We start from the raw sequence: 16998 nt of genomic DNA on the forward strand, positions 1-16998 counted from the left end.
GCTTTGTAAGATTTTGATACCCTTGTCTATATTTTGGAAAACCAGGATACAGAAATTTGTTGTCAACAACCACATAATCATAACGGACTTGCAAGGAATCGGGGATAACTAATAAACAGAATATACAGATAACGATACAATTGAAAGTGCTAGCAAGCTATCCCGTACGTGATTCCCGATGAAGCGCATGATGATACCAGCGCCCACGGTCCGGCGATTTTCTTCCGCCATTGCTAGAAACCGCACATCGTTGCGATGCCTCGCGGAGAGCTTCACCGCGACTCACGATTTCGAGATGCCCAGTTTCCCTCTTTTCGACCGCACGGGCGCCCATGTTCGCTCGAGCCGATTCAGCGTCGGCGGCCGCAACTGGGTCATCGGGTTTCGCCCAAATAGTTTCAACCATGCTTCGGCCAATTTATTTTGTGTCGACCCAGCTCAGGATGTGAGAGCCAGGTTCACCTTCAACATGCTGGAGAAAGATGGCGGGGCATCGCTAACCAACCATGGCGCGATCGAGCATGTCTTCTCGCCCAAAAGTGACTGCTGGGGCTACTTCAAATTCGTCGAGAAATCCAAGCTGGAACTGTCGGCCGGCGACAGCGGTGGCCACTCCCTGACCATAAGGTGCGATCTCACCGTTATCACAGAGCCCCACGTTGTGGTTAACAGGAACAAACTATTCTTGCTTCCGCAGCCGGATCTGGCAGGCCATCTCCAGCAGATGTGGAAGGGTGGACAAGGAGCAGATGCGACATTCATTGTTCGTGACCAATCGTTCAAAGCCCACAGATGCTTGTTAGCTGCACGGTCTCCGGTCTTCAAGGCGGAACTCTCTGGCCCGACAAAGCAGACGGCAACACAATGCATCAAGATTGAAGACACTGAGCCTTCAAGCTTCGAGGGGCTACTTCACTTTGTCTACACAGATTCCTTGCCAGATGACAACGAGCATTACGAAGAAGGCAGAACTGCGAGACTACAGCAATTGCTGGTTGCGGCGGATCGGTTTAGATTGGACAGGTTGAAGGTGCTTTGTGCACGCAAACTGTGTGAAAGCATTGACGTGCAGACGGTTGCAACGACCCTGGTTTTAGCAGAGAAACACGGTTGCAAGGATGTCCTATAGGCTTGCGTTGAGTTCATGGCTCCACCTAAAGTCCTACGTGCTGTCATGGCAACTGATGGATTCAAGGATTTGGTAGCAACTTGTCCTTCCGTCATGAAGGATATATTGGACAAGGTGTCCCATGGTGAATAGTTTAGAGGACAGTGGACAGATGATCATGTGCTTAATTATGTTTATGCAGGGTACTAGATTTTTGTTAGCCATGTTCAGTTATCTACTCCCTTCTTTTCGGTTTATAGGGCTTATCTTAAAATTTTAGTTTTTCCATTTTATAAGGCTCAATTTGGTTGTTTTCCATCACATGTTCAGATTTCAAAGTGCATTAAATCATTGCATGCAAGTATTAAGAGAAAATTGACCAATGCATGTACTTTATGCATGCATGCATTACAATTAATGTATTGATAAACATAATTTTTTGAGGAAAACAAGAGCATTAATTAGGTGTTTTTGCAAACTACAAAAAGTATTCCACCATTCACCATCTATCTTGGTTGGTGAGATTTTTAAATTGAGCCCTATAAACCAGAAAGGAGGGAGTACATTATAATATGCATGTGTTACCATGATGATATGATGCATCCATGGACGCTTTGTAATGCCATTTTTATATCATATAATCTTTATTACTACTTAAATACATAATTATGATAGTAACTAACATTGTTGTTATCTCGGGTTTTTTAGAGAGCATGTGGCAGATTAGTTGCAGACTTGCAGTAAAAATGTGGAGACAGTTTCAAAACAGACCTCAGATTTTTGCTACGTGATGAAATATATTACAATGCATGTATGCAGATGACAACTTTTATCTACTTCAAGGCATAATTCATGTTACTAAGTAACATAATCATGGTTCACTTTATTAAGAGAGTGCTGGCTGATTACTTGCAGTATAGTATTAAATTGCGAGAGTATATATATGATGCGTCAGTGTTCTCCGTTGTTAAGTTTATTACTCCCTCCATTCCTTAATATAAATATTTCTAGAGATTCCACTATGGACTATATATGAAGCAAAATAAGTGACTCTATACTCTAAAGTATTTATATATACATCTGTATGTAGTTTCTAGTAGAATCTCTAAAAAGACTTATACTCCAACATGTCACCCAAGCGAAAGACACGCAATATGTGAGGACTAAGATCACCTTAAACATGCTGGAGAAAGACGGCAAGGCCCAAATAACTGCATTCGATGAGGTAGACCATGTCTTTTCCGGGACAAAAAAATATAGGGGCTACAGAAAATTCATTGAGAAGCCGAAGCTGAAATCATTGTCGCAGGCCAACAATGGCTACTTGATTATACGCTGTGTCCTCACAGTGGTAAAAGAATCTCGCACGGAAGTTAATAGGAACACTGCAGTCGTTCCGCAATCGAATCTGCAAGACCAGCTCTGCCAAGTGTGGAAGGATGGCCAGGGAGCGGATGTGACATTCAGTGTGGGTGGCCAATTGTTCGAAGCTCACAGATGCTTATTGGCTGCATGGTTTCTGGTTTTCAAGGCGGAGCTCTTTGGTCCCATGAAGGAGAAGGAAACACAGTGCATCAAAATCGACGACATCGACCCTGAAATCTTTGAGGCTCTTCTTCACTTCATATACACAGATTCCATGCTAGTCGATGAGCACTACAAAGAAAGCAAACCTGCAAAACTGCATCATCTGCAAGTTGCCTCGGATCGATATGGATTGGATAGGCTAAAGGTGATGTGTGAAAGTAAATTGTCTGAGTGCATTGACGTAGAGACTGTTGCAACAACATTAGTTTTAGCAGAGCAACACCATTGCAAGGATCTCAAAGAAGCTTGCATTGAGTTTATGGCTCCACGTAATGTTCTGCAAGCTGCCATGGCAACTGATGGTTTCAAGCATTTGGTAGCAAGCTGTCCTTTGGTCATGAAGGAGTTATTAGACATGGTGTCCCGTAGTGGCTAGTCCGGTTCAGAGCTCAAATTGCCATATGTGCAACAAGTTATGCAGACTGCTAGTTTCTATCCATCATCCTTGGTTACCTATGACTTTTTACCGTGATATTGTGATGTTTCTTCTTTGCATTTTGATGCTGTTTTTACCGTATCAATTTGATTACTTCTTCACTTCATAACTCTTATTTGATGAAAAAAGTAGTTAACCTTTCCTCTAAGGGAGTGTTTAGCTCATTCGTTGGCAGTATAAACTGCAAGATAATGCTCTATTGGCCGTGCACTTTATTATTTAGTTTATTCAAATTTTTGCTGTATGATTGAATTTATTGTAGTGAGAATATTATTCATGTATTATAGTAGTACAATTGTCCAAAATTTAACTAATGAACCTTGTGGAATAATTCTTGAGTGTATCACCGGTAACTTCTTGAGTGTATCACCAGTAACTTCAAATTAAAGAGTAACCAGTTTATGTATTTACATAGTACATCATGCTTTACTGTATCACCGGTAACTTCAAATACATTCTATTTTAGACAATTCTAGAGTAACCAGTTTTACACGATTGTAGTTCATATTTTAGTTTACCAAAATAAAGAGAATTTGTTCTATTTTAAGCCCCCCAAAAAAAATCAAACTGTCAGAAGTCCTCTTATTATCATTAAGTTCGTTCATATTACTAGACACACTCACACACATATGTAAACAAAGTTTGAAAGAAAAAGAAGGGTCTTCAATAATATTTCGAAATTGCTCTGCACATGACAGAAATCTAAACGATGCATATATTGAACGGTGCTGATTTGTGAAATGATTCAATCTAATGGACGTTAAAAACTGATGCGAGTAAATGGGCGTTTGCCAACTCTCACTACTGACTCTGGCGGTTTTCTTCCGTAATTGTTGTTTCTAGTATTTAGGAGCAAAGGAGGTATGATTATCTGAACATGAGTGAATATGCTTCTCCCTTTGATCCATATTAATTGTTGCTGATTTGACAATTGAAAGTGCTAGCAAGCTATCCCGTACGTGATTCCCGATGAAGCGCATGATGATACCAGCGCCCACGGTCCGGCGATTTTCTTCCGCCATTGCTAGAAACCGCACATCGTTGCGATGCCTCGCGGAGAGCTTCACCGCGACTCACGATTTTGAGATGCCCAGTTTCCCTCTTTTCGACCGCACGGGCGCCCACAGGTATGTTCGCTCGAGCCGATTCAGCGTCGGCGGCCACAACTGGGTCATCGGGTTTCGCCCAAATAGTTTCAACCATGCTTCGGCCAATTTATTTTGTGTCGACCCAGCTCAGGATGTGAGAGCCAGGTTCACCTTCAACATGCTGGAGAAAGATGGCGGGGCATCGCTAACCAACCATGGCGCGATCGAGCATGTCTTCTCGCCCAAAAGTGACTGCCGGGGCTACTTCAAATTCGTCGAGAAATCCAAGCTGGAACCGTCGGCCGGCGACAGCGGTGGCCACTCCCTGACCATAAGGTGCGATCTCACCGTCATCACAAAGCCCGACGTTGTGGTTAACAGGAACAAACTATTCTTGCTTCCGCAGCCGGATCTGGCAGGCCATCTCCAGCAGAAGTGGAAGGCTGGACAAGGAGCAGACGTGACATTCATTGTTTGTGACCAATCGTTCAAAGCCCACAGATGCTTGTTGGCTGGACGGTCTACGGTCTTCAAGGCGGAACTCTCTGGCCCGACAAAGCAGACGGCAACACAATGCATCAATATTGAAGACATTGAGCCTTCAAGCTTCGAGGGGCTACTTCACTTTGTCTACACGGATTCCTTGCCAGATGACAACGAGCATTACGAAGAAGGCGGAACTGCGAGGCTGTTGGAAATATGCCCTAGAGGCAATAATAAATGGTTATTATTATATTTCTTTGTTCATGGTAATTGTCTATTATTCATGCTATAATTGTATTGTCCGGAAATCGTAATACATGTGTGAATACATAGACCACAACATGTCCCTAGTAAGCCTAGTCATGGTTTCCTGACTATGGACATTGGATGTCATTGATAACGGGATCACATCATTAGGAGAATGATGTGATGGACAAGACCCAATCCTAAGCATAGCATAAAAGATCGTGTAGTTTCGTTTGCTAGAGCTTTTTCCAATGTCAAGTATCTTTTCCTTAGACCATGAGATCGTGCAACTCCCGGATACCGTAGGAGTGCTTTGGGTGTGCCAAACGTCACAACGTAACTGGGTGACTATAAAGGTGCACTACGGGTATCTCCGAAAGTGTCTGTTGGGTTGGCACGGATCGAGACTGAGATTTGTCACTCCGTGTGACGGAGAGGTATCTCTGGGCCCACTCGGTAATGCATCATCATAATGAGCTCAATGTGACTAAGGCGTTAGTCACGGGATCATGCATTGCGGTACGAGTAAAGAGACTTGCCGGTAACGAGATTGAACAAGGTATTGGGATACCGACGATCGAATCTCGGGCAAGTAACATACCGTTTGACAAAGGGAATTGCATACGGATTGATTGAATCCTCGACACCGTGGTTCATCCGATGAGATCATCGTGGAACATGTGGGAGCCAACATGGGTATCCAGATCCCGCTGTTGGTTATTGACCGGAGAGGCGTCTCGGTCATGTCTGCATGTCTCCCGAACCCGTAGGGTCTACACACTTAAGGTCCGGTGACGCTAGGGTTGTAGAGATATATGTATGCGGAAACCCGAAAGTTGTTCGGAGTCCCGGATGAGCGGACGTCACGAGAGGTTCCGGAATGGTCCGGAGGTGAAGAATTATATACAGGAAGTCCAGTTTCGGCCACCGGGAAAGTTTCGGGGGTTACCGGTATTGTACTGGGACCACCGGAAGGGTCCCGGGGGTCCACCGGGTGGGGCCACCTATCCCGGAGGGCCCCGTGGGCTGAAAGTGGAAGGGAACCAGCCCTTAGTGGGCTGGGGCGCCCCCCCTTGGGCCTCCCCCCATGCGCCTAGGGTTGGGAACCCTAGGGGGGAGTTCCCCCTTGCCTTGGGGGCAAGGCAACCCCTTCCCCCCTTGTGGCCGCCGCCCCCCTTGAGATCCCATCTCTTGGGGCCGGCGCCCCCCCAGGGGGCCTATATAAGGGGGGGAGGGAGGGCAGCACACAACAGCCTTGGGCGCCTCCCTCCTCCCCTGCAACACCTCTCACTCTCTCTCGCAGAAGCTCGTCGAAGCCTTGCAGGAGACCCGCTACATCCACCACCACACCGTCGTGCTGCTGGATCTCCATCAACCTCTCCTTTCCCCTTGCTGGATCAAGAAGGAGGAGACGTCGCTGCACCGTACGTGTGTTGAACGCGGAGGTGCCGTCCGTTCGGCACTTGGTCATCGGTGATTTGGATCACGGCGAGTACGACTCCGTCATCCACGTTCATTGGAACGCTTCCGCTCGCAATCTACAAGGGTATGTAGATGCACTCCCTTCCCCTCGTTGCTAGTATACTCCATAGATGCATCTTGGTGAACGTAGGAAAAATTTAAATTATGCTACGATTCCCAACAGTGGTATCAGAGCCAGGTTTATGCGTAGTTACTATGCACGAGTAGAACACAAAGAAGTTGTGGGCGTTGATGTTGCCAATTCTTCTTGCCGCTACTAGTCGTTTCTTGTTTCGGCGGCATTGTAGGATGAAGCGGCCCGGACCGACCTTACACGTACGCTTACGTGAGACAGGTTCCACCGATTGACATGCACTAGTTGCATAAGGTGGCTAGCGGGTGTCTGTCTCTCCTACTTTAGTCGGAACGGATTCGATGAAAAGGGTCCTTATGAAGGGTAAATAGAAATTGGCAAATCACGTTGTGGTCATACGTAGGTAAGAAAACGTTCTTGCTAGAAACCTACAAACCACGTAAAAACTTGCAACAACAATTAGAGGACGTCTAACTTGTTTTTGCAGCAAGTGCTATGTGATGTGATATGGCCAGAAGACATGATGAATGATATATGTGATGTATGAGATTGATCATATTCTTGTAATAGGAATCACGACTTGCATGTCGATGAGTATGACAACCGGCAGGAGCCATAGGAGTTGTCTTTATTATTTTGCATGACCTGCGTGTCATTGAATAACGCCATGTAATTTACTTTACTTTGTTGCTAAACGCGTTAGCCATACAAGTAGAAGTAATCGTTGGCGTGACGACTTCATGAAGACACAATGATGGAGATCATGGTGTCATGCCGGTGACGAAGATGATCATGGTGCCCCGAAGATGGAGATCAAAGGAGCATGATGATATTGGCCATATCATGTCACTATTTGATTGCATGTGATGTTTATCATGTTTTTGCATCTTATTTGCTTAGAACGACGGTAGTAAGTAAGATGATCCCTTATAATAATTTTAAGAAAGTGTTCACCCTAACTGTGCACCGTTGCGAAGGTTCGTTGTTTCGAAGCACCACGTGATGATCGGGTGTGATAGATTCTAACGTTCGAATACAACGGGTGTTGACGAGCCTAGCATGTACAGACATGGCCTCGGAACACACGCAAAACACTTAGGTTGACTTGACGAGCCTAGCATGTAGAGACATGGCCTCGGAACACGGAGGACCGAAAGGTCGAGCATGAGTCGTATAGAAGATACGATCAACATGAAGATGTTCACCGATCTTGACTAGTCCGTCTCACGTGATGATCGGACACGGCCTAGTTGAATTCGGATCATGTTTCACTTAGATGACTAGAGGGATGTCTATCTGAGTGGGAGTTCATTAAATAATTTGATTATATGAACTTAATTATCATGAACTTAGTCTTAAATCTTTACACTATGTATTGTAGATCAAATGGCCCACGTTGTCCTCAATTTCAACGCGTTCCTAGAGAAAACCAAGCTGAAAGATGATGGCAGCAACTATACGGACTGGGTCCGGAACCTGAGGATCATCCTCATAGCAGCCAAGAAAGATTATGTCTTAGAAGCACCGCTAGGTGAAGCACCAATCCCTGAGAACCAAGACGTTATGAACGCTTGGCAGCAGCGTGCTGATGATTACTCCCTCGTTCAGTGCGGCATGCTTTACAGCTTAGAACCGGGTCTCCAAAAGCGTTTTGAGAAACATGGAGCATATGAGATGTTCGAGGAGCTGAAACTGGTTTTTGAAGCTCATGCCCGGGTCGAGAGATATGATGTCTCCGACAAGTTCTTCAGCTGTAAAATGGAGGAGAACAGTTCTGTTAGTGAGCACATACTCAGAATGTCTGGGTTGCACAACCGCTTGTCTCAGCTGGGAGTTAATCTCCCGGATGACGCGGTCATTGACAGAATCCTCCAGTCGCTTCCACCAAGCTACAAGAGCTTTGTGATGAACTACAATATGCAGGGGATGGAAAAGACCATTCCCGAGGTATATTCAATGCTGAAATCAGCGGAAGGGGAGATCAGAAAAGAACATCAAGTGTTGATGGTGAATAAAACCACTAAGTTCAAGAAGGGCAAGGGTAAGAAGAACTTCAAGAAGGACGGCAAGGGAGTTGCCGCGCCCGGTAAACCAGTTACTGGGAAGAAGTCAAAGAATGGACCCAAGCCCGAGACTGAGTGCTTTTATTGCAAGGGAAGTGGTCACTGGAAGCGGAACTGCCCCAAATACTTAGCGGACAAGAAGAAGGCCGGCAACACCCAAGGTATATGTGATATACAAGTAATTGATGTGTACCTTACCAGTACTCGTAGTAGCTCCTGGGTATTTGATACCGGTGCGGTTGCTCATATTTGTAACTCAAAACAGGAACTACGGAATAAACGGAGACTGGCAAAGGACGAGGTGATGATGCGCGTCGGGAATGGTTCCAAGGTCGATGTGATCGCCGTCAGCACGCTACCTCTGCATCTACCCACGGGATTAGTTTTAAACCTCAATAATTGTTATTTAGTGCCAGCTTTGAGCATGAACATTGTATCTGGATCTCGTTTAATTCGAGATGGCTACTCATTTAAATCCAAGAATAATGGTTGTTCTATTTATTTGAGAGATATGTTTTATGGTCATGCCCCGCTGGTCAATGGTTTATTTTTGATGAATCTCGAACGTGATGTTACACATGTTCATAGTGTGAATACCAAAAGATGTAAAGTTGATAACGATAGTCCCACATACTTGTGGCACTGCCGCCTTGGTCACATTGGTGTCAAGCGCATGAAGAAACTCCATGCAGATGGACTTTTGTTGTCTCTTGATTACGAATCATTTGACATGTGCGAACCATGCCTCATGGGTAAGATGACCAAGACTCCGTTCTCCGGAACAATGGAGCGAGCAACCAACTTATTGGAAATCATACATACCGATGTGTGCGGTCCAATGAGTGTTGAGGCTCGCGGAGGATATCGTTATGTTCTCACTCTCACTGATGATTTAAGTAGATATGGGTATGTCTACCTAATGAAACACAAGTCTGAAACCTTTGAAAAGTTCAAGGAATTTCAGAGTGAAGTCGAGAATCAACGTGACAGGAAAATAAAATTCTTACGATCAGATCGTGGTGGAGAATTTTTAAGTCACGAATTTGGTACACACTTAAGGAAATGTGGAATAGTTTCACAACTCACGCCGCCTGGAACACCTCAGAGAAATGGTGTGTCCGAACGTCGTAATCGCACTCTATTGGATATGGTGCGATCTATGATGTCTCTTACCGATTTACCGCTCTCATTTTGGGGTTATGCTTTAGAGACTGCCGCATTCACTTTAAATAGGGCATCGTCGAAATCCGTTGAGACGACACCGTATGAATTATGGTTTGGGAAGAAACCTAAGTTGTCGTTTCTAAAAGTTTGGGGATGCGATGCTTATGTCAAGAAACTTCAACCTGAAAAGCTCGAACCCAAATCGGAAAAATGCGTCTTCATAGGATACCCTAAGGAAACTATTGGGTATACCTTCTACCTCAGATCCGAAGGCAAGATCTTCGTTGCCAAGAACGTGTCCTTTCTGGAGAAGGAGTTTCTCTCGAAAGAATTGAGTGGGAGGAAAGTGGAACTTGATGAGGTGATAGTCACCCCTTCCGAACCGGAAAGTAGCGCAGCGCGGGAAAATGTTCCTGTGGTGCCTACACCGATTGGGGAGGAAGTTAATGATGATGATCATGAAGGTTCGGATCAAGTTACTGAACTTCGTAGGTCCACAAGGACACGTTCCACACCAGATTGGTACGGCAACCTTGTCCTGGAAATCATGTTGTTAGACAACGGTGAACCTTCGAACTATGAAGAAGCGATGGCAGGCCCGGATTCCGACAAATGGCTAGAAGCCATGAAATCCGAGATAGAATCCATGTATGAAAACAAAGTATGGACTTTGACTGACTTGCCCGATGAGCGGCGAGCCATAGAAAACAAATGGATTTTTAAGAAGAAGACGGACGCAGATGGTAATGTGACCATCTACAAAGCTCGACTTGTCGCTAAGGGTTATCGACAGGTTCAAGGGGTTGACTACGATGAGACTTTCTCACCCGTAGCGAAGCTGAAGTCCGTCCGAATCATGTTAGCAATTGCCGCATACTATGATTATGAGATATGGCAGATGGACGTCAAAACGGCATTCCTTAACGGCTTCCTTAAGGAAGAGTTGTATATGATGCAGCCGGAAGGTTTTGTCGATCCTAAGAATGCTAACAAAGTATGCAAGCTCCAGCGCTCAATCTATGGGCTGGTGCAAGCATCTCGGAGTTGGAACATTCGCTTTGATGAGATGATCAAAGCGTTTGGGTTTACACAGACTTATGGAGAAGCCCGTGTTTACAAGAAAGTGAGTGGGAGCTCTGTAGCATTTCTCATATTATATGTGGATGACATACTATTGATGGGAAATGATATAGAATTCTTGGAAAGTATAAAGGCCTATTTGAATAAGTGTTTTTCAATGAAGGACCTTGGAGAAGCTGCTTATATATTAGGCATCAAGATCTATAGGGATAGATCAAGACGCCTCATTGGTCTTTCACAGAGTACATACCTTGACAAGATATTGAAGAAGTTCAATATGGATCAGTCCAAGAAGGGGTTCTTGCCTGTATTGCAAGGTGTGCAGTTGAGCACGGCTCAATGCCCGACCACGGCAGAAGATAGAGAAGAGATGAGTGTCATCCCCTATGCCTCGGCCATAGGGTCTATTATGTATGCCATGCTGTGTACCAGACCTGATGTAAACCTTGCCGTAAGTTTGGTAGGAAGGTACCAAAGTAATCCCGGCAAGGAACACTGGACAGCGGTCAAGAATATCCTGAAGTACCTGAAGAGGACTAAGGATATGTTTCTCGTTTATGGAGGTGACGAAGAGCTCGTCGTAAAGGGTTACGTCGACGCTAGCTTCGACACAGATCTGGATGACTCGAAGTCACAGACCGGATACGTGTATATATTGAATAGAGGAGCAGTAAGGTGGTGCAGTTGCAAGCAAAGCGTCGTGGCGGGATCTACGTGTGAAGCGGAGTACATGGCAGCCTCGGAGGCAGCACAGGAAGCAGTCTGGATGAAGGAGTTCACTACCGACCTAGGGGTGATTCCCAATGCGTCGGGCCCAATGACTCTCTTCTGTGACAACACTGGGGCTATTGCCCTTGCGAAGGAGCCCAGGTTTCACAGGAAGACCAGGCATATCAAGCGTCGCATCAACTCCATTCGTGAAAGTGTTCAAAATGGAGACATAGATATTTGTAAAGTACACACGAACCTGAATGTAGCAGATTGGTTGACTAAACCTCTCCCTAGGGCAAAACATGATCAACACCAGGACGCAATGGGTGTTCGATTCATCACAATGTAACTAGATTATTGACTCTAGTGCAAGTGGGAGACTGTTGGAAATATGCCCTAGAGGCAATAATAAATGGTTATTATTATATTTCTTTGTTCATGGTAATTGTCTATTATTCATGCTATAATTGTATTGTCCGGAAATCGTAATACATGTGTGAATACATAGACCACAACGTGTCCCTAGTAAGCCTCTAGTTGACTAGCTCGTTGATCAACAGATAGTCATGGTTTCCTGACTATGGACATTGGATGTCATTGATAACGGGATCACATCATTAGGAGAATGATGTGATGGACAAGACCCAATCCTAAGCATAGCATAAAAGATCGTGTAGTTTCGTTTGCTAGAGCTTTTTCCAATGTCAAGTATCTTTTCCTTAGACCATGAGATCGTGCAACTCCCGGATACCGTAGGAGTGCTTTGGGTGTGCCAAACGTCACAACGTAACTGGGTGACTATAAAGGTGCACTACGGGTATCTCCGAAAGTGTCTGTTGGGTTGGCACGGATCGAGACTGGGATTTGTCACTCCGTGTGATGGAGAGGTATCTCTGGGCCCACTCGGTAATGCATCATCATAATGAGCTCAATGTGACTAAGGCGTTAGTCACGGGATCATGCATTGCGGTACAAGTAAAGAGACTTGCCGGTAACGAGATTGAACAAGGTATTGGGATACCGACGATCGAATCTCGGGCAAGTAACATACCGTTTGACAAAGGGAATTGCATATGGATTGATTGAATCCTCGACACCGTGGTTCATCCGATGAGATCATCGTGGAACATGTGGAGCCAACATGGGTATCCAGATCCCGCTGTTGGTTATTGACCGGAGAGGCGTCTCGGTCATGTCTGCATGTCTCCCGAACCCGTAGGGTCTACACACTTAAGGTCCGGTGACGCTAGGGTTGTAGAGATATATGTATGCGGAAACCCGAAAGTTGTTCGGAGTCCCGGATGAGATCCCGGACGTCACGAGAGGTTCCGGAATGGTCCGGAGGTGAAGAATTATATATAGGAAGTCCAGTTTCGGCCACCGGGAAAGTTTCGGGGGTTACCGGTATTGTACCGGGACCACCGGAAGGGTCCCGGGGGTCCACCGGGTGGGGCCACCTATCCCGGAGGGCCCCGTGGGCTGAAAGTGGAAGGGAACCAGCCCTTAGTGGGCTGGGGCGCCCCCCCTTGGGCCTCCCCCCATGCGCCTAGGGTTGGGAACCCTAGGGGGGAGTTCCCCCTTGCCTTGGGGGGCAAGGAAACCCCTTCCCCCCTTGTGGCCGCCGCCCCCCCTTGAGATCCCATCTCTTGGGGCCGGCGCCCCCCCAGGGAGCCTATATAAGGGGGGAGGGAGGGCAGCACACAACAGCCTTGGGCGCCTCCCTCCTCCCCTGCAACACCTCTCTCTCTCTCTCTCTCTCTCTCTCTCGCAGAAGCTCGTCGAAGCCCTGCAGGAGACCCGCTACATCCACCACCACACCGTCGTGCTGCTGGATCTCCATCAACCTCTCCTTTCCCCTTGCTGGATCAAGAAGGAGGAGACGTCGCTGCACCGTACGTGTGTTGAACGCGGAGGTGCCGTCCGTTCGGCACTCGGTCATCGGTGATTTGGATCACGGCGAGTACGACTCCGTCATCCACGTTCATTGGAACGCTTCCGCTCACAATCTACAAGGGTATGTAGATGCACTCCCTTCCCCTCGTTGCTAGTATACTCCATAGATGCATCTTGGTGAACGTAGAAAAATTTTAAATTATGCAACGATTCCCAACAGAGACTACAGCAATTGCTGGTTGCGGCAGATCGGTTTAGATTGGACAGGTTGAAGGTGCTTTGTGCATGCAAACTGTGTGAAAGCATTGACGTGCAGACGGTTGCGACGACCCTGGTTTTAGCGGAGAAACACGGTTGCAAGGATGTCCTACAGGCTTGCGTTGAGTTCATGGCTCCACCTAAAGTCCTACGTGATGTCATGGCAACTGATGGATTCAAGGATTTGGTAGCAACTTGTCCTTCCGCCATGAAGGATATATTGGACAAGGTGTCACATGGTGAATAGTTCAGAGGACAGTGGACAGATGATCATGTGCTTAATTATGTTTATGCAGGGTACTAGATTTTTGTTAGCCATGTTCAGTTATCTACTTCCCTCTTTTCGGTTTATAGGGCTTATCTTAAAATTTTAGTTTTTCCATTTTATAAGGCTCAATTTGGTTGTTTTCCATCACATGTTCAGATTTCAAAGTGCATTAAATCATTGCATGCAAGTATTAAGAGAAAATTGGAAGGAAATATGCCCTAGAGGCAATAATAAAGTTATTATTTATTTCCTTATATCATGATAAATGTTTATTATTCATGCTAGAATTGTATTAACCGGAAACATAATACATGTGTGAATACATAGACAAACAGAGTGTAACTAGTATGCCTCTACTTGACTAGCTCATTAATCAAAGATGGTTATGTTTCCTAGCCATGGACATGAGTTGTCATTTGATTAACGGGATCACCTCATTAGGAGAATGACGTGATTGACTTGACCCATTCCGTTAGCTTAGCACCCGATCATTTAGTATGTTGCTATTGCTTTCTTCATGACTTATACATGTTCCTATGACTATGAGATTATGCAACTCCCGTTTACCGGAAGAACACTTTGTGTGCTACCAAACGTCACAACGTAAATGGGTGATTATAAAGGTGCTCTACAGGTGTCTCCAAAGGTACTTGTTGGGTTGGCGTATTTCGAGATTAGGATTTGTCACTCCAATTGTCGGAGAGGTATCTCTGGGCCCACTCGGTAATGCACATCACTATAAGCCTTGCAAGCATTGTGACTAATGAGTTAGTTGCGGGATGATGTGTTACGGAACGAGTAAAGAGACTTGCCGGTAACGAGATTGAACTAGGTATCGAGATACCGACGATCAAATCTCGGGCAAGTAACATACCGGTGACAAAGGGAACAACGTATGTTGTTATGCGGTCTGACCGATAAAGATCTTCGTAGAATATGTGGGAGCCAATATGGGCATCCAGGTCCCGCTATTGGTTATTGACCGGAGACGTGTCTCGGTCATGTCTACATAGTTCTCGAACCCGTAGGGTCCGCACGCTTAACGTTACGATGACAGTTTTATTGAGTTTTGATGTACCGAAGGAGTTCGGAGTCCCGGATGAGATCGGGGATATGACGAGGAGTCTCGAAATGGTCGAGACGTAAAAATCGATATATTGGACGACTATATTTGGACTTCGGAAAGGTTCCGAGTGATTCGGGTATTTTTCGGAGTACCGGAGAGTTACGGGAATTCGTATTGGGCCTTAATGGGCCATACGGGAAAGGAGAGAAAGACCTCAAAAGGTGGCCGCACCCCTCCCCATGGTCTGGTCCGAATTGGACTAGGGAAGGGGGGCGCACCCTTCCTTCTTTCTCCTTCCCCCTTCCCTTCTCCTACTCCCACAAGGAAAGGAGGAGTCCTACTCCCGGTGGGAGTAGGACTCCCCCCTATGGCGCGCCTCTCCCCTTGGCCGGCTGCCTCCCCCTTGCTCCTTTATATACGGGGGCAGGGGGGCACCCCATAGACACAACAATTGATCCTTGAGATCTCTTAGCCGTGTGCGGTGCCCCCCTCCACCATATTACACCTCGATAATACCGTTGCGGAGCTTAGGCGAAGCCCTGCGTCGGTGGAACATCATCATCGTCACCACGCCGTCGTGCTGACGAAACTCTCCCTCAACACTCGGCTGGATCGGAGTTCGAGGGACGTCATCGAGCTGAACGTGTGTAGAACTCGGAGGTGCCGTACGTTCGGTACTTGATCGGTCGGATCGTGAAGACGTACGACTACATCAACTGCGTTATGATAACGCTTCCGCTGTCAGTCTACGAGGGTACGTGGACAACACTCTCCCCTCTCGTTGCTATGCATCACCATGATCTTGCGTGTGCGTAGGATTTTTTTTTAAATTACTACGTTCCCCAACAGTGGTATCAGAGCCAGGTTTTATGCATTGATGCTATGCACGAGTAGAACACAAGTGAGTTGTGGGCGATATAAGTCATACTGCTTACCAGCATGTCATACTTTGGTTCAGCGGTATTGTGAGATGAAGCGGCCCGGACCGACATTACGCGTACGCTTACGCGAGACTGGTTTCACCGTTGCGAGAACTCGTTGCTTAAAGGTGACCGGAGGGTGTCTGTCTCTCTCACTTTAGTTGAACCGAGTGTGGCTACGTCCGGTCCTTGCGAAGGTTAAAACAGCACCAACTTGACAAACTATCGTTGTGGTTTTGATGCGTAGGTAAGAACGGTTCTTGTTAAGCCCGTAGCAGCCACGTAAAACATGCAACAACAAAGTAGAGGACGTCTAACTTGTTTTTGCAGGGCATGTTGTGATGTGATATGGTCAAGACATGATGTGATATAATGTGTTGTATGAGATGATCATGTTTTGTAACCGAGTTATCGGCAACTGGCAGGAGCCATATGGTTGTCGCTTAATTGTATGAGATGCAATCGCCATGTAATAGTTTTACTTTATCCCTAAGCGGTAGCGATAGTCGTAAAAGCAATAAGGTGGCGAGACGACAACGATGCTACGATGGAGATCAAGGTGTCGCGCTGGTGACGATGGTGATCATGACGGTGCTTCGGAGATGGAGATCACAAGCACGGTGCTTCGGAGATGGAGATCACAAGCACAAGATGATGATGGCCATATCATATCACTTATATTGATTGCATGTGATGTTAATCCTTTATGCATCTTATCTTGCTTTGTTTGACGGTAGCATTATAAGATGATCCTTCACTAAATTATCAAAGTATAAGTGTTCTCCCTGAGTATGCACCGTTGCGAAAGTTCTTCGTGCTGAGACACCACGTGATGATCGGGTGTGATAGGCTCTACGTTCAAATACAACGGGTGCAAAACAGTTGCACACGCGGAATACTCAGGTTAAACTTGACGAGCCTAGCATATAACAGATATGGCCTCGGAACACGGAGACCGAAAGGTCGAGCGTGAATCATATAGTAGATATGATCAACATAGTGATGTTCACCATTGAAACTACTCCATCTCACGTGATGATCAGACATGGTTTAGTTGATATGGATCACGTGA

General features: G+C 46.0%; 1 protein-coding gene across 1 annotated transcript; it reads left to right on the forward strand.

Moving 5' to 3' along the window:
• The first annotated feature begins 295 nt into the window (after window positions 1-295).
• On the forward strand, window positions 296-3071 carry LOC109781196 (BTB/POZ and MATH domain-containing protein 3-like). Its single transcript, XM_073507416.1, has 2 exons — window positions 296-1030; window positions 2199-3071. The coding sequence occupies exons 1-2, from the start codon at window positions 296-298 to the stop codon at window positions 3069-3071; spliced, it is 1608 nt and encodes a 535-aa protein (XP_073363517.1).
• Window positions 3072-16998: the final 13927 nt, after the last annotated feature.

This window comes from Aegilops tauschii, chromosome 2 (assembly GCF_002575655.3).
Source record: "Aegilops tauschii subsp. strangulata cultivar AL8/78 chromosome 2, Aet v6.0, whole genome shotgun sequence".
Classification (NCBI taxonomy): Eukaryota; Viridiplantae; Streptophyta; class Magnoliopsida; order Poales; family Poaceae; genus Aegilops; species Aegilops tauschii.

Bases quoted from the DNA above. Each gene is read 5' to 3' on its own strand.
- LOC109781196 (XM_073507416.1), top strand. From the start codon at position 296: ATGCCCAGTTTCCCTCTTTTCGACCGCACGGGCGCCCATGTTCGCTCG. The intron at 1,031-2,198 runs GTGCTTTGTGCA...ATCTGTATGTAG, and splicing joins TTAGATTGGACAGGTTGAAG to TTTCTAGTAGAATCTCTAAA.